Here is a 27,531-nt window from a genome sequence, read left to right as displayed (position 1 = left end):
TGTCTGTGAGTGTTTCTGATTTGTAAATACATTCATTTGTATCATTCTTTAGATTCCACATGTAAGTGTTATCATATGATATTTGTCTTTCTCTGACTTACTTCACTTGGTATGATAACCTCCAGGTCCATCTATGAGTTCATATGATATTAAAAGCTAATTGGTGGGCTTCCCTGGTGGCGCAGTGGTTAAGAATCCACCTGCCAATGTAGGGGACATGGGTTCGACCCCTGGTCCGGGAAGATCCCACATGCTGCAGAGGAACTAAGCCCATGCACCACAACTACTGAGCCTGCGCTCTAGAGCCTGCGAGCCACAACTACTGAGCCCACGTGCTGCAACTGCTGGACCCACACGCCTAGAGCCCGTGCTCCGCAACAAGAGAAGCCACCGCAATGAGAAGACCACGCACCGCAACAAAGAGTAGCCCCTGCTAAATAAATAAATTAATTAATTAAAAAAAAAAACTAATTGGTTATCATGGAAGATGATAGAGAACCAATTCATTACCTTAGAAAATGGTAAATAAAGAGAAAGAGCCAGTCACTTACCTCACTTTCCTGAATGAACTGGTAGGACTGGTTAACCAAATAGCAGATGAGGGGAGCATATTTCTATAAAATATTCCAACTAAATAACAAAAAAGAATTTATAGAATTAGAATATCACTATGTTAAGCCTCTCAATAAAATAGTAGATCAGGCATCGACCAGTAATGGCTCCTAACAACACCGAGAAAAAAAAAAAGACAACCAGACATTATATGTGCCTCTTTTTAGAACATGGCATCACCAATAGTCTTGTCATAGGGGTGGAGCATGAGTCTGATCAAGCCACTGGGTCCAGCTGCCAATTTGTAGAAAATAAAGTGTTTGCACTACGAGTGTATCATCTACAAAATCTACTCCATGAGGAAATGAAATCATGTAATAGGATATATACATATATTTGAAGGCATAAATATAAACTCTAAGGAAAAAATAAAACAACCAGAATGGATTGGAGATGGAAGAGAAGTAAGAGAGTGGGAGTAGAAATACACCAATTACCTTCTTGCTTATGGTTGGGAGTATATAAAGAAGCATAACAGAGGACCTAGGGCAGTGTATCTGACATATCAATGGATGGACCAAACTAACTTACTAAAAGAAACTGCTTCTGAGATAGGATTACTCAACTGTGTTTCATATAAGGATTTGGAATTACCTCCGTATGAATTCATAAAAAATACAACAGGTGTAATCTATTATGTTGAAGCATGATGCATGTTCAAGTTTTGACAGTTTCTGGAAAGTTTCACAAGAATCTGCTGGTGATAGTTTGCACAAGAAACTAGTAGTAATGGTTACCTCCGAGGAGGTGATATCCTGGTCAACTGAGGGATGGGAGTGGGCTGGAGACTTAGTTTTTGCTGTTTACCTGTTTAAAACTTCTGAATATCACTTATTCAAAAAAATGGTAACTTACATTAAAAAGAATCCTTCCCAACCTAGTTATGTGTTCAGCTGAATTGCACATTCATAGTACTGGGCACTTACCGAGAAGGTAAAGAAACCATTAGAGACTAATGAACATAAAAAGAAAAGAAGCCATAATGTGTAATGTACAAGGAAGTAAGTAGAAGTACCAAATCTAACTCACCACCACCCTTCTTCTGTCCTCTACCAGTTCTTTCTCTCTTGGGATATCTGTGATTGGCTATAGGTGTGATACTAATGACCCTTTAAACCGTGACTTGACTGACGCTGGGCCCCATTTTTACAAGTGTCCTGGGAGAAGTCAATAAAGAGTTGAGTTGGGTCTCAGAGCATTACACCAACAAGATGTATGCACTGCAGAAATCCCACCCTTTGTCAAGGGTCAATCCTTTAGAACTGTTTGCCCTCTGTGTTCCTGTTGGTCTTCCCCAAGGTGATTAAGTCAGAGCAGGGATTTATTTCCTATTAACACCTAGTCAAGAGGAAGAGAGCAAGAGCTATGCTTAGCTCTACTGCTTTACCTTGGTTATGGAGACAAAAGTTTAAGAATTCAGACATTTTAATGGGACGTCTTTATTAACAAGGGCTAACTTACCAATTCACTGTGCAGTTTAAACCAAACATACTTGTTACCTATCTTATATATATTCTCTTCTATCTGTATTTGGTATAGTTCTTCTTCTTTTCCAAGGCGAGAAAATCAGACAGTTATAGGAAATACATTGACACCTGCCTATTTATCCCAATTTCCAGGGTGAAATAATAAAATTTTTAAGGAAATGTTTAAAAATAGTATTTTATTGCATGTGGAAAGTGGTAGTGAATACTCTTTCTCCGAAAATAGAGAAATACCAAGTTTTATTATGATTTTTGTATTTTGTGTGTTCCCCTCTTTTTTAAAAAAGACTTTTTGCTTTATAATCAGACATTGTGAAAAATGAGAGGTAAAAATGTCCCTTAATTTTCTTTTCAATTTAACATATGCTGTAAAAGGAACTTGAAGTTGGCCTAGAAGTTTATGGTGAGGGATTATAGGTCTCTTGGTTTGTATTATACTTGCATGGAAGCAAGGGTTTGTTGTAATGCCTGAGTTAACTCACCCTTACAAATTTAGTTTGGCTAAGTCCAAATTAAAGCATTGTCCATGGGCATCTGTATATGTTATATTCTTGTTTTGTTTTGTTTTTGTTTTTGTTTTTGCTTTGGTGACAGGTAATTTTTAAAGAGCAACTTTCACCCAAAAAACTGGGCTTCTTAAATGTGACCGAGCTTGTTGGAGCTCTTAGTGACATTCTCCATGTTGAGGTCAGGGAAGGAGAACAAGACTTGCTAGTGTTTGATGCTGATATGAAGCCTCTACCACCTGGTGAGTTGAATTACAATAAGATGCAAACCTGATTTTTAATTGTCTTTGTAAGAACAAGGAGAAAGAAAGCACTGGTTATGTAAATAGGCATTATTGTAACCACATCAACCAAACAGATCACACATTAGCCTTGGAAATGTTTTGTATATAAGGACCTCCTTTCTGGTGATATATGTTGCAATGAGGTTACTGTATTAAAATCTGAGTTTTTTAAGTTTACTTTCTTCATTGTCCAGATTTTTTAATAATTCTGAAGAAATAAATTTTCTGAAATGGTGTTCTGAGGGGGAAGCTCTAGATAGTTCACTGGTTCTTAACTCTTTTTAGAAATATATGGAGGTTCTTAGAAATATATGGACGTTCAGAATAAATGGGTGTGCACTGAGACTCAGCAGTTGTAATTTAAAAAAAAACATTTTATTTTTGAGATAATTTTAGGTTTATAGAAAAGTTGCAAAGATAGTAGAGTTCTCATATGCCCTTCATCCAGTTTCCCCCTAATTTTAACATCTTACGTTACCATGATATGTTTATCAAAACTAAGAAATTAACATTGGTACATTGCTATTTACTAAACTCCAGAGTCTATTCCGATTTTATCAGTTTTGTTCTTTTTCTGTTTCTGGATCTACTCCAGGATATCACATTGCATTTAGGGCACTTGACTTTTGTTTTTGTTTGGCTTAGTGGTTTTTTTCTTTTGAAATTTTTATTGAGGTTATTGTAGGTTCACTTGCAGTTATTAAGAACGAACACAGAGAGATCCCATATACTCTTTCCTCAGTTCCCATAATGGTAATGTCTTGCCATCTATAGTACAGTATGATACTTATATTTTTATAAGTTTCTACAAGTGGCTAAAGTGGACAGCTGTGGTTTTTTTTTTTTTTACAAAATGTAAATGTATCTTTGTTAATTTTTCTGATTAAAATAACTTACATTCATTCTAAAAAATTCAGATAGCACAGATGAGTAAAAAGTTAAAAGTGAATATTTCTCTACATTTTACTCCCACCAAAAATGCCATTAGAATTTTTATATAGCCTTCCAGACTTTTTAAAATGTATATGTGAGCCTAGCTGCACTTAGAAAAAAATTACAAAAGCAGTATTTGCTTGTTTAAACAACTCCAGCAATGCAGAGGTAGTAACTAGTAGTGATAGTTTTAGTGTTTTTTTTCTGGACCTCTTCTCTATAATTATTTATCATATGTATAATTTTCTTCCACAAAACAGTATTGTATAAATATTATATAAGTCCTTGCTTTTTATACTTCATAGAGGTAATTTTCTATAACAGTATATACAAGTTTATCTCTTCCTTTTTGACTACATATAATTATTTTATGTAACTGTATTATAGTTTATTTAACCAGTCTCCTGTCAATGGACATGTAGAGAGTATCCATTTTTTTATCATTATAAAAAATACAGTGGTAAATATTCTCATACCTACATCTTTGTACAGTTACTAGTTTATTTCTTTAGGAGCCACTATGGTTTTATGTCTGTCTGGGGTCTGTTTTAATGTGTCAGCCTCCTATAATCATCATACACGTGTACATTTGTATGATTGTATGGTCAAAATATGTGATTGGTTTGGGAATTCCCTAAAAATTAAGGCATTGTATTATGGACTGTTAAGTAGTCACATACGTTGTACATTAAGCAGCAAATGAATGTTCACAGCTAAAGCTGAACAAGAAATAAATTGAAATCAGGATGTTGTAAAATAAAACCTTTCACCAAAGTTAAAAAAACCTTATCAGACTTGCCCCCCCCCAACATAAATAACATAAGATTTGTTCCCATCTGGGACTTCTGTTACATCTCTCCATACTGAAAGGTCTGCAAAGACAGGTTCATATCTCTCATCTTTCATTATCTGCCCAGTGCCTGGCACATAGAATGTGCTTATTAACAGTTTCCAAATTATTTTAATAGATATACATAGGCTCCTCTATTGGTCATTTCAGATGGAGCTGTGTCATCAGTCAGAAATTCATGTTTAGTTCAATCAGATAAGAAAATAGAAGCCAAAGCTTGTGTGTCCAGTCCCCCTAGAAATTCACTGTCTACTACTGTTATCAAGGAGACTACACAGGATTGCCCTTCAGAAAACCACAAAGAGCCAGAAGAGAAGATTTGCAAGAAGGCTAATCTGGTGGTAAAGCCTTTACAGCTGGTGAGTAAGGTTTGATGGCTTTGTGCCCTGGAGATTCAGCATTATGGAAAGTAACTGAATGAATGTTTCTTAAGACAAAAATTGTGTTTGAGAAAGGTCTTATTTCTAGATGTATGATTTCTTAGGCTAGACCAGAACTTTGGTCTGAAGTCACCTTATGCAGCATTTATTCTGGTTTTCGGCCTTTTGTATAATTAGCTTTCCTTGAGTCTCATTTCAGGCTTTTCAGTTGTCTTCGAAGATTTAACAGTTGTTTCAGGATAACATTGCTGATTCTCTGTCCATGTGTTTCAGTAGGCTTCACAACCCTCCAGGACTTTTGAGGGAAGAATTGAGGAGCTCTATTGTAGCTGTATGCCTCAGCACTGCTGCAGGTTGCCCCTGCACCTCACCTCAGTTAGAGGGTGCTTTTATTGTTTTTCTCCTTTATTATATCTCCACACACACTTCTCCCTTTTTGTATTCTCATCTCCTATTACTTATTTTGTAGTTACTAAGGAATTAATTGCTTACTCTTCTTGCCTTCTGCCCTTTACACCTGGCTTCTTTCATGGAAGGAAAACATTTTGTTTGGAGAGCCTGCTATATTTTCTAGAGGACAATAGAAAGGCCTGAAGGAAAATAATATATTTGAGAATGAGAGTGTTTGAGAAACCGTATTTTTGATTGGAAGACTAGTCTGAAATTTAATCCATTCTTTTTTTTTTTAAATAAATTTATTTATTTTTGGCTGTGTTGGGTCTTCATCACTGCGTGCGGGCTTTCTCTAGTTGTGGCGAGCGGGGGCTACTTTTCGTTGCAGTGCGCGGGCTCCTCCTTGCAGTGGCTTTTCTTGTTGTGGAGCATGGGCTCTAGGCATGCGGGCTTCAGTAGTTGTGGCACGTGGGCTCAGTAGTTGTGGCTCACAGGCTCTAGAGCGCAGGTTCAGTATTAAGCCTTAAAAGTATAAAGTACTTAAAAGTTTTGAGTATTAGTTGTGGCACAAGGGCTTAGTTGCTCCACGGCATGTTAGATCTTCCCAGACCAGGGCTCGAACCCGTGTCCCCTGCAATGGCAGGCAAATTCTTAACCACTGTGCCACCAGGGAAGCCCTGAAATTTAATCCATTCTTTAAAGTTGCCTTTGTTGGTAGAACTGGGTAGGATGAGACTCTTAGTTCAGCCTAAGTATTTGAAGTATGATGTTTTCAATTTTATATAGGGCAGTTGTGTGACACACTTTTCACTCTTTACCTAATATCGTAAGACAGTACTTTTAATATTTTAATGTAGGCAAGGATCACCTCGGGAATTTTTTTTTTTTTTTTTTTGCCGTTCGCGGGCCTCTCACTGTTGTGGCCTCTCCCGTTGCGGAGCACAGGGTCCGGGCTCGCAGGCTCAGCGGCCATGGCTCACGGGCCCAGGCGCTCCGCGGCACGTGGGATCTTCCCGGACCGGGGCACGAACCCATGTCCTCTGCATCGGCAGGCGGACTCTCAACCACTGCGCCACCAGGGAAGGCCCGGGAATTTTTTTAAAGGCATAATTTTGGGCCTCACTTCTAGTGAGTGAGTCTGGGCTAAAGCCTAAGAATTTTCATTTTTATTGTTTGCCAGGTGATTCTGATAAAGGTGACTCATGAAATATATTTTAAGAAACGTTGTCATAGAGTTTGAAATGTTACTCAAAGATTTATAGTGGTTTCTTTGATTTTTTTTAACTTGTAGCAAGTAGAAATTAACAAATCACAGCTCAACTTGGCAATGGCAAATCATGATATCCCACCTGATGCTGTACGGGACAAGAAATTATGCAAACTACCCCCATTAGGTACCAGTACCCTCGTGGGGGTCTTTGTGGAGTGTATCATCTCTCCTAGTCAATTCTACATCCGAATCTATAGCAGGGATTCATCAGAGTTACTTGAAGACATGATGATTGAAATGCGGTAGGAATCTGTTGTTTTCCATGTGTTTTTCATGTATCTCATTCTAAGTCAGTTCTCAAACATTTTGGTCTCAGGGCTCTTAAAAATTAAGGACCCAAGAGAACTTTTGTTTATCAATATTTATCATATAGAAATTAAAACTGTAAAAAATATAAAAATATTGTTTAAAAATGATAAATTCATTTTTCTGAATATAAATAACATTTTATGAAAAATAACTTTTATGAAAATTAGAATGCACTGTTTTACATTTTTGCAGATCTCTAATATCTGGCATACTAGAGGAAAGTTGGATTTCAGTATCTGCTTCTGTCTTTAATTTCTTGAAATACTTTATTTTGGTGGAAGTACATGAAAACATCTGGCCTCTGACAGATACATAATTGGGAAAAGGAGTATTTTAATAGCCTTTTCAGAAAATTGTGAATACTCTTTGATAGTATACTGAAACTTGACAAGTGGTAGTTTCTTGAAGTTAGTTTCAGTGTGGAATTTGAACTTTTCAAACTCTACTATGTTAAAATTCATTTTCTGCCTTTGCACTTTGAATGGATCCAGGACTAGCTATGTAATTGCAGGCTCCAGTCCAAAATTAAAATGTAAGACTCCTTGTTTAAAAAGTATTAAGAATTTCAAGACAGCTGTAGCTTAACATTAAAGTAAGCATAGGGAACTTCTCAGTGTGGACTCAATGGAACTGGTCCTGAATTTTACCACCATCTACGATTTTAAAACATCATGTATTGGTCTTTTGGAAAATACTGGTTCACTGAGTTATATAGATCTTCCAGATGTTGACATGTTTCATCACACAATATATCTTTAAAAAATCACATTCATTAATAGTATCACTGATTGCATCAGAAAAGTATTAAGTATTAGGAAGCTGTCATGTTTATGGTGGTGGATGCATCGTTGCCAAAATCCTAATTTTCATTTGAAAGCTTTTGAATTTTATCATTGACAATAAATACTGTCAATGTTTTCCTTGAAGTGGCAAGCTTGCTTCATTTTTGAGAAAATGTATGGCAAATACGCAAGTCTGAATAAACATAGTTTGTGAGTGGCCTTTCAAGCAAAAATGGTGTTCCATGAAAATAGTGTCTAGTTCATCTTCCAAGTAAAAATAAATCTACACACACACACACAAAAAGCAGCTAATTCAGTTCACAACTGAAGTGCAAAAGTGCTTTTCATTAAAACAACTTGGGAAGTATTTTACTTGTACTTGCCTTTTGTTACAGAGAACATTGAAAAGATAGTCAGTGGTTGAGATTTAATAAACTTAATAATTTTTATTGCTTTATCAAGGACATTCTTATTTTTTTTTCGGCACGTGGGCCTCTCACCGCTGCGGCCTCTCCTGCCGCGGCACACAGGCTCCGGACGTGCAGCCCCAGTGGCATGACCCAGGGGCCCAGCCGCTCCATGGCACGTGGGATCCTCCCGGACCGGGGCACGAACCCGCGTCCCCTGCATCGGCAGGCGGACTCCCAACCGCTGCGCCACCAGGGAAGCCCTATCAAGGACATTCTTAAGTGAAAGTAGCCTCTTTTTTCTTTCTTTTTTATTTAATGTGAATGCATGGCAGTGAAAAATAAACGTTTACTAGTACAGTTGGATGCCACTGCCTTGATTTAGCAAAGGCACCGGGAATTTTACCCACCCTTGCTTTTACAGCATCAATGCAAATACTAACATAGTGAAAAGGGCAAATAACTATTTTCATAATAATACTAAAATATTAAAATAGCTTTGATCTTAGGAACTTTTTGAAAGGGTATCAGGGTCCCAGGGATTTGTGAACTACACTTAGAGAGCTACTGCTCTAAATTATCTTTTCTCTAGTGAAAAATCATGTCCTTTGTTAGTAAACACTATGTAAAATGTTTACATTTTCAGTTACTTTAGATTTATTCATGTACAACAAATGTCTGATTTTTACATTGGTGCCACATACAAGAATAATTTACTTTGTATCTCTCCAAAAGTTTTTTTCTAACTTTACCACATTATATACTCACCTCCCACCCAAGAACACCTGGCATAATGTTACATAATAATCACTTAGTAAGTTTCTATTGGAAGAAGTTTGTTGATAAAGAGAAGGGATTTGGACAAGAAAAAGAAAATTAATTGGTATTAATAATAAGCATTACCAAATCAGAAAAAGTGAGGGTTTTTTTCTTTGCTTTTTGCCAAGACATTGCTGCTCTTGATACATCAATAAAAATGATCTTTAATTTTTTCTTCCCCTATGGGTTTCTGTGTATTATGGAATTCCACAGGCGCTGTTATTCTAATCAGCTGGTTTCTGATCGATATGCCATGCCAGAGTATTTTATCCAACCGGGACATCTCTGTTGTGTAAGGATTTCTGAGGATAAGTGGTGGTATCGGGTCATTATCCATCGAATTCTTGGGAAACAGGAAGTTGAAGTGTTCTATCCAGACTTTGGAAATATTGGAACTGTTCAGAAGTCCTCCCTGAGGTTCCTCAAGTGAGTTAATAAACTGAATAAGGACAACTTAAGTTTTGAGCTGTAATGCTGAAACTCTGTGGGCTTAGGATCTCTCTTCCTTTTCTCCTGCCTCTCTCCCTCCATCCTACCCTCCATTCCACCCCCTTTCATCTTAGTGCAGGTTTGGCAAATGGTCATTTGGTCATTATAATCACAGTTGGATTATAATCTCTCACGTCTTCTTTCACATGACCGTGAATCTGAATGAACCATGAGATTAAATTTCAATCTTATGTTAAGAAAATCATTCTTTGGGTCATGCTAAGAGTTGCATTTATATAGCATGAAGGTTGAACTGTTCCTACCTATATTTTATTTATTTATTTATTTTCAGTTATACATATCCTACCTATATTTTAATTGCATGGTTTTCAAGGACTATTATGTTTTTACAAGTGTATTTCTTAGGTTACTTTAAAGTGTAAGACATTAATTTTAAAATGCATGAGTAAAATACTCTGAAATGGTGTGACAAGCTTAAATCAAGGAATGGATAAGAGATTCCATAAAATGCAGTTTTGAAATATGATTAAATATTCGTATATTTGATTATCTGTTGCAGGTGCTGCTACACCAGGCTTCCAGCTCAGGCTATCCCCTGTTCTTTGGCTTGGGTGAGACCAGTAGAGGTATGTTTGCTTGTTTCCTGTTTAATCAGCAAACATTTGATGCCAAGAACAATTCTAGGTTCTCAGAATACAAAAATAAAACATAGAATGAGCCCTCAAAGAAATCATTGTAGACAGTATGAAAGATAGGCACGTAGAGAAAAATAATAGTGCTGTGTCATATTTGCTAGAAAATTTTGCAGCGTGTGGTAGAGATGCAAAAGGAAGAGTGCTCATCTCTGTTCAGGGTAATCAGAGAAGGCCTCATACTAGAGGTGGCATTTGCATGAAACTTTGAAGGAAGATTAGTTCTATAACTGGACAGACAAGAAAAGAAAGACATTTCAGGCAAAGGGAGAGCAGCATGAAATATCTCAAATATGAGGAATTTTAAGTGGTTCTGTTTGGCTACATAATAGACGATGTGCTGGAATTGGTGCATGGCAAATGATGTCAGAGAAGTAGACAGTAAACTAAGGTGGAGACCCATAGGCATGTGCAGGAGTCTGGACGCAATGTCCAGACTGGGGAGCAACTAAAGGGAACTGCCACAATCAGATATATGTTTTTTAAAGAATTATCTGGTGGTGGGAGATGATTGCAGTGGGATGGAGCAGGAGGCGTTTTCATCCATATAGATACATTGGTTTATGTAGCTATAGTTATGCACCTAATTTTATGTTTTTTCCCTCAGAACTCTTAATTATACATGCCATACACATTTATTACACCATATTTGTCTGTTTAACCTAAATAACTTATCAGTTGCTAACATATACGTGGATTATTCCTTACTTTTTTTTAATCTGAAAAACACAATAAAGAGAAAAGAAGAAAAAACATTATCTGTAATGCCACCATTCAAATGCATTCAATTTAGAAATTTGATATGTTTCTTTCAGTTTAGTTTATTGGATGTTGGGGATGAGGGTTTTGTAGGGTTTTTAGGCTTATATAAAATAGTAATCATTATTTTATATTCCATTTTTCCACTCAACATTATAGCATAAATACATTTACATGTTATAGTTCTCAATTTTAATAGGTACATAAGTAATCTATTAGCTAAACGTGCATTGTAGCCTGTTTAACTGTCCCTTTATTGTTAGACTAATTCAGTCCACTTCTGATTTTTGAGTATTATAAATAATTATGCAAAGTATGGTTTTTGTGCGAGTCACTACTCAGCATTGTTTTCTAGGGTGCATTTTAGCCGTGACTAGGTTTCTTTTTAGTACTTCCATCAGGGAGGTCAGGGCTAAATTTGTGACCCACTCATAGCCAATGTCCGTTACTCTCATATCAGCCAGGTGGCTTCCATTTTTCATTTTCTTTGGAATTTCCTTCCTAAACTGCTTCTGGTCTTAGGGCTTTTGCGCATGCTGGTCACTGAAATAGCTTATTCAAAGAATTCTCATGGTTGGCTCCTTCTTGTCGTTCAAATTTAAGCCCAAATGTTACTCCCCCAAGAAGGACTTCCTTGACCAGTCAATTTAAAGTGCACTCTTCCTCTTCAGTCATTCATCATCATTTTGTTTTATCTTTTTTTTAAAAAATAAATGTTTATTTATTTATTTTAATTGGAGTATAATTGCTTTACAGTGTTGTGCTAGTTTCTGTCGCACAGTGAAGTGAATCAGCTGTAAGAATACACACATTCCCTCCCTCGTGGACCTCCCTCCTCCACCCATCCCACCCACCTAGGCCATCACAGAGCACTGGGCTGAGCTCCCTGTGTTATACAGCAGATTCCCACTAGCTATCTATTTTACACAGTGTATTTATGTCAAAATTAATATCCCAATTCATCCCACCCTCCCCTTCGCCCACTGTGTCCACCCGTGCATTCTCTATGTCTGCCCCGCAAATAGGTTCATCTGTACCATTAATATCTCTTTCTTTCTTTCCTTCTTTCTTTCTTTCTTTCTTTCTTTCTTTCTTTCTTTCTTTCTTTCTTTCTTTCTTTCTTTCTCTTTTTCTTTCTTTCTTTCTTTCCTTCCTTCTTTCTTTCTTTCTTGGCTGCATCGGGTCTTAGTTGTGGCATGCGCGATCTTTAGTTGAGGCACATGGGCTCTTTGTTGCAGTGTGTGGGCTTCTCTCTAGTTGTGGCGTGTGGGCTCCAGAGTGTGCAGCCTCATTAGTTGCAGTACGTGGGCTCTCTAGTTGTGGTGCATGGGCTCCAGAGTGTGCGGTCTCAGTAGTTGTGGCACATGGGCTCTCTAGTTTTGGCTCACGGACTCCAGAGCACATGGACTCAGTAGTTGTGGTGCACAGGCTTTCTGCCCCATGGCATGTGGGATCTTAGTTCCCCAACCAGGGATCGAACTGGCATCCCCTGCATTGCAAGACAGATTCTTAACCACTAGACCACCAGGGAAGTCCCTTGTTTTATCTTTATAACACTATCTGGTATTATTTTAATTGTTTGTTCACATACAACATTGTAATTCCTGAGATCAGGGATATTGTCTGTCATATTTACCACTGTATCTCCAGTGCCTAGATCAATGTTTGGTGCATGGTAGGTGCTCAATAAATTTTTTTAACTGAATGTATCTCATTCATGTCTTTATTTCTATATCTTTTTTCTGGTTTGGTGAGCTAATACTCTCATATACAAAATCTAAAGCAGGCAGAAAAGTAGAAGTCTACCCTTGGAAGTCAAACCACAATAGGTGAGTCAGGAATTTTTCAGCTTCTTTCCTGAGGTCACTCCCCAGTCTACAGCCTTGCTGGCTTGCAGGATTAGAGGACATTGTTTGGGAATAACAAAACAGCTAGAAGTTAGGGTGTAATACTTAAAGGGAGGGAGCCATAGAATGGGTGCGTTCCAAAATCATTGTAAGGATATAAAATCTGCCCAAATCCTTAGATGACAACTAAACTTTGCAAGCACTGGAGAGAACCCAGTGGCCCTAGTGAAAAGTCACTGGCTTACCTATTATTTTTCTCACCTTGTACGCCTTATTTTGAAGAGGTTTTTTAATCATTCCACGATGTTATTTCAGTGATTACTCTAGGAAGTACAGCATATGTGTGTAGCAATACAAGGACGTTAGAACACGAATTTCTTTAACGTCCTCTTCTGATCTATTTTTGTTTTGTAATTAACATTATTGTTTTTAACCCCTCAAGAAAATAACTGCATATAATAATAATAAATCCATTTAGATTTAGTCACGTATTTCTCAGTCTCTTAGCTTTTCAGTCTTGCTGCTCAAACCCTCTGGGAACATTTTCTTTCTATTTGAACTGTATCTTTTAGGATTTCATTTTGTAAGGGTTTATTGATGGCAAACTCAGTTATGTTCACCTGAAAATATCATTTTGTGCTTATTCTTTAAAGATATGTTCAGTAGGTATAGAATTCTAGGTTGGTAGTTACTATCTTCAGCACATGGAAGGTATCATTACACTGGCTTCTGGTTTCCCTTATCATATTTAAGCCAGCTGTCCATCTAATGGATGTTCCTTTGAAGGCAATATCCTTTTTGTCTGTAGCTGTTTTTAAAATTTTGTATTTGTTACTTGTGTTCTTCAGCTTTTTTAAAAAGCAGGATAGATTTTTATTTTATAGATATTTGCTATCTGTATAGAAGAAAGACCTCAATAATCCAGGATATTTCTTCTTTCTTTCTTTTTTTAAAATTTATATATTTATTTATTTATTTTTGGCTGCTTTGGGTCTTTGTTGCTGTGCACGGGCTTTCTCTAGCTGTGGCGAGCGGGGGCTACTCTTTGTTGCGGTGCACAGGCTTCTCATTGCGGTGGCTTCTTTTGTTACAGGGCACAGGCTCTAGGCGCGCGGGCTTCAGTAGCTGTGGCATGCAACCTCAGTAGTTGTGGCTCATGGGCTCTCAAGCGCAGGATCAGTAGTTGTGGCACACAGGCTTAGTTGCTCCGCGGCATGTGGGATCTTAAAGGACCAGGGCTTGAACCCGTGTCACCTGCATTGACAGGCACATTCTTAACCACTGTGCCACCAGAGAAGCCCTAGGATATTTTTTCAAAGGATACTATGCTTTTAACAATTTCAGGATGGCATTAAAACTATCTGCTAATGAAATTGAAACTTGTAAATTTACTCTTTAGGAAACAAAACTATTTATTTGTAATTGAGGTAATGTTGATTTATAACATTATATAAGTTTCATGTGTACATTATATTTCTACTTCTGGATACCCTACCACGTGTTCACTACCAAAAATTTATTTTCCATCTGTAACCATAGTTGGCCTGACCCCCTTTACCCATTTTGCCCTCCCCCCTTCCCCTTCCCCTCTGGTAATCACTACTCTGTTCTCCATATATATGTATTTGTTTTTGTTTGGTTTGGTTCGTACATTATTTTATTTTTGTTTGTTTGTTTATTCGTTTTTTTTAATACTCCACATCAGTGGCATCATGTGGTAGTTCTCTTTCTCTATCTGACTTATTTTACTTAGCATAAAATGCTCAAGTTCCATCCATGTTGTTGCAAATGGCAAGACATTTATATATTTTTTTAAAGCTGAGCAGTATTCCATTATGTACATATATACCACATCTTCTTTACCATTCGTCTGTTGATGGGCACTTCAGTTGTTTCCATATCTTGGCTATTGTAAATAATGCCAAAGAACATAGGGGTTGAGATATCTTTTCAGATCAGTGTTCTCATATTCTTTGAATAAATATCCAGAAGTGGGATAGCTGGATTATATGATAGTTCTAATCTTAATTTTTTGAGGACTCTCCATACTGTCTTCCATAGTGGAGGTACCAATTTACATTCCCACCAACAGGTTTCCCTTTTTCTCCACATCCTTGCCACCACTTATTTCTTGCCTTTTTGATAATAGCTGTTCTGACAGGTGTGAGGTGCTATCTTATTATGGTTTTGTTTTGCATTTCCATAGTAATTAGTGATGTTGAGCATCTTTTCATGTACCTGTTGACCATACGTATGTCTTCTTTGGAAAAATGCCTATTCTGTTCCTCTGCCCTTTTTCTTTTTTTCTTTTTTTTTTTTTTGTGGTACGTGGGCCTCTCGCTGTTGTGGCCTCTCCTGTTGCGGAGCACAGGCTCCAGACGCGCAGGCTCAGCGGCCATGGCCCATGGGCCCAGCCACTCCGCGGCATGTGGGATCTTCCTGGACCAGGATCAAACCTGTGTCCCCTGCATTGGCAGGTGGATTCTTAACCACTGCGCCACCAGGGAAGTCCCTATAGTTTTCAATATACAGATCTTGCACCTCTTTGGTTAAATTTATTCCTAAATGTTTTATTTTGTTGCAGTTGTTTTCTTAATTTCTCTTTCTGCTAGGTCATTGTTAGCATATAGAAATGCAACAAATTTTTATATATTGATTTTGTATCCTGTTACTTTACTCATTTATTATTTCTAAGAGTTTTTTGATGGAGTCTTCAGGGTTTTCTATATATAAAATCATGTCATCTGCAAATAGTGACAGTTTTACTCCTTTCCAATTTGGTTGCCTTTTATTTCTTTTTCTTGCCTGATTGCTCTGGCTAGGACTTCCAATACTGTGTTGAATAAAAGTGGCGAGAACGGGCATCCTGGTCTTGTTCCTGATCTTAGGGGAATAGCTTTCAGTTTTTTTCTTTTGAGTGTGATGTTAGCTGGGAGTTTGTTATATGTGGCCCTTACTATGTTGAGGATATGTCCCTTCTGTATCCTCTTTATTGAGAGTTTTTATCATAAATGGGCTTTGAATCTTGTCAAATGCCTTTTCTGCATCCTGTGAGATGATCATATGGCTTTTATCCTTCATTTTGTTAATGTGGTGTATCACATTGATTGATTTGTGAATATTGAACCATTCTTGTGTGGAATAAATCCCACTTAATCATGGAGTATGATCTTTTTGATGTACTGTTGAATTCAGTTTGCTAATATTTTGTTGAGGATTTTGCATCTATGTTCATTAGAGATAGTGGCCTGAATTTTCTTTTTTTGTGTTGTCTTTGTCTGCTTTTGGTATCAGGGTGATGTTGGCCTCTTAAAATGAGTTAGGAAATGTTCCCTTCTCTTCAGTTTTATAGAATAGTTTGAAAAGGATAGGTATTAAATCTTCTATGACTGTTTGGTAGAATTTACCTGTGGAGCTTTCTGGTCCTGGACTTTCATTTTTTTGGGAGCTTTTGATTACTGTTTCAGTCTCTGTGCTAGTGATCAGTCTATTCGGATTCTCTATTTCTTCCTGATTCAGTCTTGGAAGTTTGTATGATTCTAGGAATTTGTTCATTTCTTCTAGACTGTCTAATTTGTTGGTATATAGCTGTTCATAATATTCTTTTACAGTCTTGTATTTATGTGATATCTGTTGTTATTTCTGCCTTTTGTTTGATTTTATTTATCAGGACCTTCTCTCTTTTTTCTTAGTGAGTCTAGCTAACGTTTGTCAAATTTTGTTCATGTTTTTGAAGAACCAGCACTTAGTTCATTGATCTTTTCTACTGTCCTTTTACTCTCTATTTTATGTATTTCTGCTCTGATCTTTATTATTTCCTTCATTCTACTAACTTTGCCCTTTGTTTTTCTGTTTTTAGTTTCTTTAGCTGTAAGGTTAGATTGTTTGAGATTTTTCTTGTTTCTTAAGGGTAGGTCTATATTGCTAGGAACTTCCCTCTTTGTAATGTTTTTGCTGCATCCCATAGATTTTGGTATGTTGTATTTTCATTTTCATTTGTCTTCAGGTAATTTTTTATTTCTTCTTTGATTCCTTCATTGACCCAATAGTTGTTCAGTAGCATGTTGCTCAGTTTCCATGTATTTGTGACTTTTCTAGTTTTCTTCTTGTAGTTGATTTCTAATTTCATTCCATTGTGACCAGAGAAGATACTTGATATGATTTCAATCTTCTTAAATTTAGTGAGACTTGTTTTGCATCCCAACATACGGCTTATCCTTGAGAAAGTTTCGTGTGCACTTGAGAAGAATGTATAGTCTACTGCATTTGGGTGGAATGAATGTTCTGTACAAATCTATCAAATTCATCTTGTCTGTTGTTTCATTTAAGGCCAGTGTTTCCTTGTTGACTTTCTGTCTGGATGATCTATCTATAGATGTAAGTGGGGTGTTATTAAAGTCCTCTACTATTACATGTTGCTGCCAATTTCTCTCTTTAGGTCTGTCAATAATTGTTTTATGTATTTTGGTGCTCCTATATTAGGTGCAAATATATTAATTGCTGTTACGTCTCCTTGATGTGTTTTCACCTTTATTATACTGTCCATTTTTGTCTCTTGTTACCTTTTCTGACTTGAAGTTTATTTTGCCTGATATGAGTATGGCTATATCTACTTTCTTTTGGCTGCTGTTTTCTCGGACAATCATCTTCCATTCCTTCACTTTGAGCCTATGTTTGTATTTAGAGCTGAGATGAGTCTCCTGGAGGGAACATTTAGTTGGGTCTTGCTTTGTAATCCATCCAGCCACTCTGTGTCTTTTGATTGGTGAATTTAGTGTATTTACATTTAGGGCAATTATTGATAGTTGGATGTTGGCTTCTTAGCTTTTGTTTTCTGGTTGCTTTAAATCTCCCATTGTTTCTTTTTTTTTCCCCCATTGTTTCTTTTTCCTTGTGTTTCTGTCTGCCATTTTGGTTTGGTGGTTTTCTAAGGTATTTTTCTTAGCTTCCTCTTTTGCTGTTTTTTGTGTCTCTGCTCTATTTTTATGTTCTGTGTTTACCCTGAAGTTTGTATGAGACATCTCAATTAAAATAGTCCATTTTCTGCTGATAGCATCTTATATTCATTTACCTATACAAGTGCCGTCCTTTTCCTCTTCCCCTATGAAATTTGTTTTTGTTCTCTTAAATTACCCCTTTTTATGTTGTGAGTTGTTATCAAACTAAGAGAGCTATATTTGTTTTTCTGCTTTATTTTTTTTCTCCCTTTAGATTTTATACTATTTATTAATAAAGTGTTTAAAAATCTGTTCTGATAGAGAGTTGCTGTTTTCCAGTTCTGTCTTTTTATTACTTTGCTCAAAGTTTTTTGTATTTTTGCCACTTTTTTTTTTCTGGTTGAAGAGCTCCTTTCAACATGTTTTGTAAGGCAGGTCTAGTGTTGATGAACTCCTTCAGCTTTTGTTGGTCTGGGAAAGTTTTTGTTTCTCCTTCATATCTGAATGATAACTTTGCTGAAATAGGGTATTCATGGCTGACAGTTTTTATCTTTTAGTATTTTGAGAATGTCATTCCACTCCCTCCTGGCCTGTAGCGTTTCTGCTGAGAATCTACTGGTAGCCTAATGGGGGCTCCTTTGTAGGTCACCATCCTTTTTTCCCTGGCTGCCTTTAAAATTCTTTGTCATTGACTTTTGACAATTTTAATATTATGTCTTGGAGGAGGTCTTTTTGCATAGGGGTAATTAGATATTCTCTTAGCTTCATGGGCTTGTATATCCAGTTTCTTCCCCAGGTTTGTATTATTTCTTTAAATAATCTCTCTGCTGTCTTTTCCCTCTGTTCTCCTTCTGGGATACTCATTATCCTAATGTTGCCTGTCCTTAAAGAGTTGGAGAGCTCTTGTAGGATTTCCTCATTTTAAATATCTTCCCTTCCCTTTCCTCTTCATTTCTAGATTTCTATCTTCAAGCTCACTAATTTTCTCTTCCATATGGTCTGCTCTAGTCCCAGACGAATGTATTCTTCATCTCATTTATTGAGTTCTTCAGCTCCAGAATTTCTGTTTGGTGCTTTTTTAAAGTTTCAGTCTCTTCGGTAAAGTATTCCTTCTGTTCATTCATCTTATTCCTGAGCTCATTAAACTGCCTTTCTGAGTTTTCTTTTAGCTCATTGAATTTCTTCACAACAGCTATTTTGCATTCTCTATCAGTTAAATTGGAACATTCTATAACTTTGGTTTCTGGAGAATTGTCATTGTCTTTTTGTGGTACCATGTCACTGTGGCCCTTCATGTTGTTTGATGAAGTGTTCTTGAGCCAGTGCATTTAGTATTAAATGACAGGTTAGGAGTTAAATTCCCTCCGGTAGGTGGCACCATCACACAAGTTTTCGGTTTCTCTTCCTTGAGCTGCCTCTGGTCATATTTGAGAGTTAGCACTTTTCAGCCTCCACCCACCCTGTAATAGGTGTGGCTCCATGCCTTCTTTGTTGCTTTTTGTGCCGCCAGGGTCGTTGCTGCCATGCTTCTGCCAGAGCCGCTGTCATCACCAGGATGGTTGGCTCTTTCCTTGTGTCTGGGATCCCTTGAGGCACAGGATCTTCTGTGGGGGAAGGGGAATGGGAGGAGGGGTCATGGGCGCCTCAGATGCTGGAGGGACAGGGTCGCGGGCCCCACTGCCGCTGCTCCCCACTTGCCTGTGGTCATGGGTGCCGGGAGTGGTCAGGTGGCCACAGTGTGTGCACCACCTTCCCTGCTGCTACTGGGTTCTCTGAAGCTATGGGCTCTGCTGCCTCAGTTGAAGGGCCAGGATTGCAGGCACGGGCTCTGAGGTTCCCTTGCCCCCACTGTGCGTTCCAGTACACCCAGCTTTGGGTGTGCAGATGTGTGGAATTCTCCAGTGCCCTATTGTGTTGGGCGGAGACACCTTTGTTGAGTTGTGGATGTTTCATTGGATGTGGATTGAAAGGGGGAGACAAAGGTAGTTTTTCCACTCTAACATGTTTCTGAAGTCTGAAAACCGTGTTCTTCAGTTTTAATATGTTTATGTGTGGATTTATTCTTATTTATCCTACTTTGTGGTTCATTGGACTTTTTATCTGTGCATTGTTACTTTTCATTAAATCTGGCTAATTCCCAGCCATTATCTCTTCAATTATTGTCATTTCCCCATATTCATCTTTATATTCCCTCTCTCTCTGTTTCTGCCTCTCTTTTTCTAGAATGATAATTAAAAGTATGTTAAACCTTCTCAATTTACCTTCCATATCTTTTAACCTCTCTTCTGTATGTTACATATTTCTGTCTTCTGTGTTGCATTCTGGGTAACTTTTCCAAATCACCTTCCACTTTACTGATACACTCTTTAATTCTACCTAATCTGCTATTGAATAAACCTATTTTTTACTTTTGGTTATTATATTATTACTTTCTAAAAGTTCTCTTGGTTCTTTAATTCTGCTAGATCAATTTTTAATAGATTGCAGGTCTCTACAGAAGCTTTCAAATTAATTTTGTTTTTTTGTTTTTATTTTAAGCATAGTATGTTAGTTCCTTTATAATTCATCTGGAAATTCAAATATCTAAAGTTTTTGAGGTTTTGTATTAGTTATGTTGTTTCTCTTTGTTCTTCCTTGTGATTCATTGTCTCTTTATATGCTTTTTATCTTTGTCTGTGTACTGCTCATTGACTTTTAAAAATTTTTGTAAAAATGGTTGAATGCAGATTGAGATTGCCTACCTCCAGAGAGATTTACATTCGCTTCTGCCAGGTATCTAGCAGTACAACCAGTCTGGAGCCATGTTAATTTAAATGAACAACCTGAGGATTTGTATATCACCCAGGTGATGTGAAAATTGAGCTGCAAATCCATGTGAAAGCTAGTTTATTTCTTTTCCTCCTTATCCTGAGCATGAACCCCTAGGGACTCAGCTTAATAAAGGAAAGTCCTCCTCTCCACTCCCTACTCTGGGTGGTTACTGGCTTTGATTTCTGTCCTCTTTGACCTGTGAGACCATCAAAACCGAAGTGAAGATTTGCCTGGATTAGCACATACGCTGAAGGCAAAAATAGTTCCCGCTTTCCCTTTAATTTTGGCCTGATAATTTGTTACACTTTTGTCAGTTCTTTGATGCTTTGGGGACATATTTTAAAAATATTTTATCTAGAATATTTAGTTTCTGCAGGAGGGTTGGTCCAATAATCTAACTCAAACATTTCCAAACATGAAAGTTTTTCATCACATTACAATAAATTTTTTCCCATAATCCCATTTTCATCATTTTCCTTTATTCTGATTTTTCTCATCCCCAAATCATAAATATCCTCAAATGTGTTATTTTAGTATTTTCATGCTTTGATTTTCCCACTAAAATCTCTAGTTCATTAGGAATTCATTTTTGTATATGTTTTTTATAATTCATGTTTGCATCTGTCATCTGAATCTCATATCTTGTTTGTGTTTCAGGAACATTGGACATCCAGAGCTATTTTGCAGTTCCAGAAGTTGTGTGGTTTGAAGCCATTAGTGGGGGTAGTGGATGAATATGTAGATGGAATCCTTAACATTTTTCTGTGTGATACATCCTCACATGAAGACATCTATTTCCATCATGTCTTGAGAACAGAGGGCCATGCTATTGTATGCCAAGAAAATGTCCCTTCTAAGGTGGAGCAGTCTGGATGTATTTTGTAATGTATTGTATTTAATCTCAACAGTTTAAGGTATAAGAGAATTTAATACTGAAGGTTATTTGATTTATTCTTTAGCGATATCTGTGAGATTCCTGGCTTCTTAATGCAGAGCACTTTCTTAATTTTCACATGATCACAAAAAACTACATTTGGCTTATTGTCCTTTAGAATATACTTTTATTTTAAATAATTGATTGAGGATTCTGTCTTACCCCCCATTATTTAATTTTCTGAAGTTTACTTAGAGAAGAGCAACAGTCTCTTATTTTGTAATTATTGATAGCAGTGTCTACAGTTTCATTAATATTGATGTTGATAATTTTTGTGGCTAGCAAAAACTATCACTATAGAAAAAAATCTGACTATTAAATTTTAGAAGATAATACATTTCCACAACATTTGAAAATTATGAAGTGCTAACTTTTTCACTTTTTCTCTGAGAAACTAAATTTCCTTCGTATTTTTTTAATCCTAGGGTTTCAGAGACCTCAACCCTTTAACTTTATACACTAAATCCAGTGCAGGGCCAGAGGACATTGTCCTGACAGAACTGGGTTTTCCTTCCCAGCAGCACTATTTTAATGAAGATCGAGAGATAAATCCACAGTCAAAAGAGAGAGAATTATATACCATGGTAAGAGGTTTTTGCAAACATCATCATATTCTTTTTATTATTGTTAATACTTAATGAGTACTTACTATATGCCAAACACTATAAAAGGCACTTTAAATATATTATTTAATACTTATAAAATCCCTGTGATGTAGTGACTATAATTAACCTTATTTTACTGATGGCGAAACTGAGGCATTCCTAACCTAGGAAAGTTTGGAAACTATGCAGTAATCTTAACAGTTATCTTGTCTCTCATCATTTGCTGGTTTAAACCTTTACTTCAGCCATGCTCTTCCTGTATGATTTCTCTCATACACTGAATTCCACTGCTGCCTTGCTGCAGTTGTGACCTCACCTACACTGACCCAAATGCTGTTCTTCCCTCTACACTCCTTAGATTCTTCTTGAAGTATTCTCATTTCTTACTTTCTCTGTAAAGCTTGTGGCAACTCCTACCCACAGTAATAATAATATTATGTATTATTCCATCCCACAGTACCAATAATAAAAAAAAAATAACCGACACTTATTGAACTCATACTGCACGGCAGGCACTGTTCTAAGTACTTGCATGTACTAGTTAATTTAATCTTCACAACCACTGTACCAGATTGGTGCCTTAAGATCCCTATTTTAGATATAAGTAAAGTGAAGCACATTAGTAAGTAATAAGTTAAATGATTTTTCAACAAATAAGCAGATAAATAGACATGTCCTCTGAGTCTCATATTCCTCATGGCAACAAATACTGGGCTAAGAATATAGATTGGGTTCACTTTGAGAGCCCAAAATTTATTTTTTTGGACACAGCAAAGCTTTTTTCTTTGAATAAAATATGAAAATATTATTTTGTGTAAGTATGTTTTATATATCTGACTTTTTAAATTATAGGGATGATGTTATTTTTTTTAGTGGACTTTTACTATTAGAAAAGATAAAAAGGAAAGGCTACTTTGCTGTACACCTGAAACTAGCACAACATTGTAAATCAACTATATTTCAATAAAAAAATTTTTTAAAAGGCCATTTGACTACTGAGAGATTAACCTACTCTGAAAAATATGTATGAATGTTTACTGCTGCATGTTTAAAATGATGTCAACATTTTAGATTTCATTTTAGTTTAAAATTAGTGGACTTCCCTGGTGGTACAGTGGTTAGGAATCCAACTGCCAATGCAGGGGACACGGGTTTGAGCCCTGGTCCGGGAAGATCCCACATGCCACAGAGCAACTAAGCCCATGCGCCACAACTACTGAGCCTGCACTCTAGAGCCCACGAACCACAACTACTGAGCCCACGTGCAACAACTACTGAAGCCCGTGTGCCTGGAGCCCGTGCTCCACAACAAGAGAAGCCACCACAATGAGGAGCCCACACACTGCTACGAACGGTAGCCCCCACTCGCCACAACTAGAGAAAGCCCTTGCGCAGCAGCAAAGACCCAATGCAGCCAAAAATAAATAAATAAATATATTAAAAAATAATAATAAAATAAAATTAGTTAAAATTAATTGGGCTTGTTTGGCTTTCTGAAACCTGAATTTTTGCTAGTTGTTATTACTTGATTAGAACAGTTATATTTCCTGATTCTTAAATAGTGAGTTGAATTCAACCTTAAAAGTTTTTAGAATATCTTATCATCACTGTTTGATGTCTTTAAATAATCATAGTTCAGTCCTGAAAATGAAATAAGGCCATCTTTTCTGCAAAAAAGATAAGGTCCAAAGCTCCTCTATCCTATCCCAGCCTATATTTTAACATATCAAGACTCCCATATGCTACACACACAGATACACACACATACACCTACCTCTATACACCGAGTTCCCTGTAATTCCTACTCTTCTTTTAGGCATCCTAACAATTTGTGTTATCTCCTTTATTGCATATTCTCAGGCATCCTCCTTCCCCAGTGATATTTTGGTCATATCTCTGTGTTGGCTGTACACTGAAGGTTGTGCTGTGATTATCTGATTGTGTGTCTTCATTGCTATATTTTGAGTTCCTTTAGAGCTGAGACCTGTTGCATTCATCTTTATATCCACAGAGCTACCATGTACACATTACGTAATCTGTACTCCATAAATGTTTTTCAGCCTGAACTAGTTTAGTAGGATGGGAAGACCTAGGGTCATGCATAAAGTTAGAAAATAATATGGCATATGCATGAACCATAGCAAAAAATTCCCCTCAGAATTTATAGGCAAGTAGATTTTAGAAATAGTATAGAAAATAAAATAATTTCTCTTTCCTATCTACTAGCGAGATATTAATGATGAAAAGGCTTTCAGTCACCTTAAGTCAATCACCTCAAAGCAGCTGTTAAAGGATTCTGAATTCAGTTCTTTGAAAACCCAAGAGAAGAGCTGTGAAGACGATCCAAAGTGTTCCATCTCCGAGCTACAAGATCTGAAGGAAGAAAGTGAGGTAGGAGAAGGGAAGATAGTTTTTTTAAAGGTAATTAATGTAATGTAATTAATTCGTAAGTGAAGGGTACTGGAATAACATAGCTCTTTAAATCCTACTGCTCCAGTGCCATGAGAGCATCTCCCACAGATGAATTACAAATTCTTCAACAGTCACCAAGACCAAAGTTGCAGCAATATGGCCTTGATCACAAAAAAAGAAACGCCATTATTTGACTTCGATGTGTTTTACTATCCCATAGCTCTGGACAGTCTTCAAGAATTATGCAGTGAATGGAAACTAGTATTGAGAAACGGTATTAAGAAAACCCATCAGGAAAAATGTTGACAACTTTTTTGAAGGATATACTTTATTTTAATCAAATGTTTATGTATTCACAGCTTTAAAAAAAACAAACAAATGTTTGTGTACACACAGCTTAGAGTTCCCTATAACCCCTTCCCCTACATTTCCTATTTCCCCGAGCAACCATTTTCATCTCTTTTAGCTGCTTTTTTTGGAATTTACCTCGATTTCTTTCATTAAATAGCATGCTTATGTTATTTCCTGATTCTTCAGTTTTAAGTATGTATGCCCTTCTTACTACTAGAGATGAGGGTTTAGTTCTCTTTCATCCCTTCTCCCCCACCACAAAAATATCCTTTCTGTTCCCCCACCATCATCTTACTAATATAGTTATATCAAACTTTCCATTAGATCACCATTCAATATTTTATTGCTATGACTCTGTAAATGCTATTTACAGCCAAGTAGTATGTTATGGCAAGTTTTCCTTTCCTGCATAACTTTTATTTTCTCTGGTGTTAATATTTCTTTCTCTTTAAATCAACATACAGTACACAATTGACTTTGTATTTGGAGTACTGTCCCATCAATACACGTATAGATTTATGTAACCACCCCCACAATCAGGATGCAGAATGCTTCCATCATCTGAAAAAGCTCCCTGTTGCTACCCCTTTATAATTACATCTCCCCAAATCCCTAACGCCCTAGCAACCATTTATGTTTTCTGTCACTGTAGTTTTACCTTTTCAGAACTATCATATAAGTGGAATCATACAGTATGTAACTTCCCACTAGGGGTTTCTTTGATTCAGCGTAGTACCTTCATCCAAATTGTTGCATGTGTCAATAGCTCATTTCTTTTGATGATGAGTAGTATTTTATTGTATGGATGTACCACAGTTTGTATATCCATTCATGCACTGAAGGACATTTTGGTTATTTCAGGTTTTGGTAATTATGAATAGAGCTTCTATAAATATTTGTGTACAGGTTTTTTTATAAACATAATCAGGAGTAGGATTGCTGGTTTATGTGGTCAAACTGTTTTCCAGACTGGGTATACCATTTTGCATTCCCACCAGCAGTGTGTGAGTTCCAGTTGCTCCATATCTTATCAGCACTTGATATGGTCAGTAATTTTTATTTTTAGCCATTCTCATAGGTGTGTAGTAGGATCACAGTGTGGTTTTACTCTGCATTTCCCTAATGACTATGATGCTGACCATCTTATCAAGTGCTTATTTGCCATCCACATGTATTTCTTGGTGAAATGCCTATTAAAGTCTTTTGCCCATTTTTTTATTGTTTTTTTTCTTTCTTACTGTTGGGTTTTTGTTCTGGATATGTTCTGGATAGCCCTTTGTCAGTTTTGCGATTTTCAAATATTTTCTCCCACTTGTAGCTTCATTCTCTTAATGGTGCCTTTCATACAGGAAAGGTTTTTAATTTTGAGAAGGTTCAGTTTATCAGGTTTTTTTCTTTTATGTACAGTGTTTTCAGTGTCAAGACATCTTGACTTAGTTTTACTATAAGGTGTGAGATTTAGGTTAAGTTTCATTTTATTGCATATGGATGTCCAATTGTTCTAGTGCTATTTGTTGAGAAGACTATGCTTTCTCCATTGAATTGTCTTTGTAGACCTTCCAAAAATCAAATGTCCATATTTGTGTGAGACTATTCCTAGACTTTATTTTGCTCCATTGATCTGTCTGTTCCTTTGCCAGTAGCATACTGTCTTGATTACTGTAGATTCATACCTCTTAAAATTAGGTAGTATGATTCCTCCTACTTTACTCTTTTTCAAAATTATTTTTAATATTATGGTTCCTTTTCCTTTCCATTTAAATTTTAGAATCAACTTATCTGTATCTGGGATTTTTATTGGAATTGCATTAAATCTGTAGGTAAATTTGAGGAGAATTAACATCTTTAATCTGTGAGCACAGTATATATATTTATTTAGGTTTTCTTTTATTCCTTTATCAAGGTGTTATAGTTTTTAATATACAGAACATGTTTTGTTATCTTTAGGTATTTAAAGCTAACAAAGATTAAGCTAACTTAGGTAATACTTACCTAATTATTTAATTTACTTTGGGAGCAATTATAAATGATATCTTTTTATTCCAATTTCTATATTTTCATTGTTAGTATGTAGAAATTGATTTTTGTGTTTTAAGCTTGTATGGTGTGAACTAGCTAAATTCATTTATTAGTTCTAGGAGGTGTTTTGCAGATTTCTTTGGGATTTTCTACATAGACAATAGTGTTGTCTGCTAATTGGGACAGCTTTATTTTTTCCTTTCCAATCTATGTGTCTTTATCTTCCTTCCTGCCTTATTATTGCACTGGCTAGAATTTCAGACACGATGTTGAACAGGAGTTGTGAGAGAGGATGTCTTTGTTATCCTGATGAAAAGTTTTATCATGCATGCATGGATGTGAATTTTGTTAAATGATTTTTTTGCATATGTTGATATCATGTTTTCTCCTTTATTGTATTAATATGGTATATTACATTAATTGATCTTTAAATATTGGATTAAACTGGCTTTCCTGAGATAAACCCCATTTGGTCATGGTGTATTATTCTTTTTATACACCATGGATTCCATTTGCTAATGTTTTGTTGAATATTGTTATGTCTATTTCCATGAAGGATATTGGTCTGTAGTTTTCTTGTACTATCTTTGTATGGTTTTAGTACCAGGGTAATGCTGGCCTCATAAAATGAGTCTAGAGGCATTTCTTCCTTTTCTGTTTTCTGGAAAAGATAATGTTGAATTAG

At 36.5% G+C, this 27,531-nt stretch overlaps 1 protein-coding gene across 1 annotated transcript in view; it reads left to right on the top strand.

The window, feature by feature from the left end:
• The window catches only part of TDRD5 (tudor domain containing 5), a 97,579-nt gene that overhangs the window by 47,711 nt on the left and 22,337 nt on the right, over window positions 1-27,531 (top strand). The window contains exons 7-14 of the mRNA XM_022556603.3: window positions 2,691-2,844; window positions 4,820-5,028; window positions 6,734-6,954; window positions 9,243-9,455; window positions 10,039-10,105; window positions 21,183-21,383; window positions 21,885-22,043; window positions 24,291-24,455. Coding sequence (XP_022412311.1) covers window positions 2,691-2,844; window positions 4,820-5,028; window positions 6,734-6,954; window positions 9,243-9,455; window positions 10,039-10,105; window positions 21,183-21,383; window positions 21,885-22,043; window positions 24,291-24,455 — 1,389 coding nt within the window. The remainder of the gene's footprint in view (window positions 1-2,690; window positions 2,845-4,819; window positions 5,029-6,733; window positions 6,955-9,242; window positions 9,456-10,038; window positions 10,106-21,182; window positions 21,384-21,884; window positions 22,044-24,290; window positions 24,456-27,531) is intronic.

The sequence above is a fragment of the Delphinapterus leucas genome, chromosome 1 (genome assembly GCF_059928025.1).
Source record: "Delphinapterus leucas isolate spDelLeu-1000000601 "Yukka" chromosome 1, BTC_Dleu_Yukka2, whole genome shotgun sequence".
Taxonomy (NCBI): domain Eukaryota; kingdom Metazoa; phylum Chordata; class Mammalia; order Artiodactyla; family Monodontidae; genus Delphinapterus; species Delphinapterus leucas.
The sequence above is the reverse complement of the archived record's forward strand: the minus strand, read 5'-3'. Positions and strand labels throughout refer to the sequence as shown.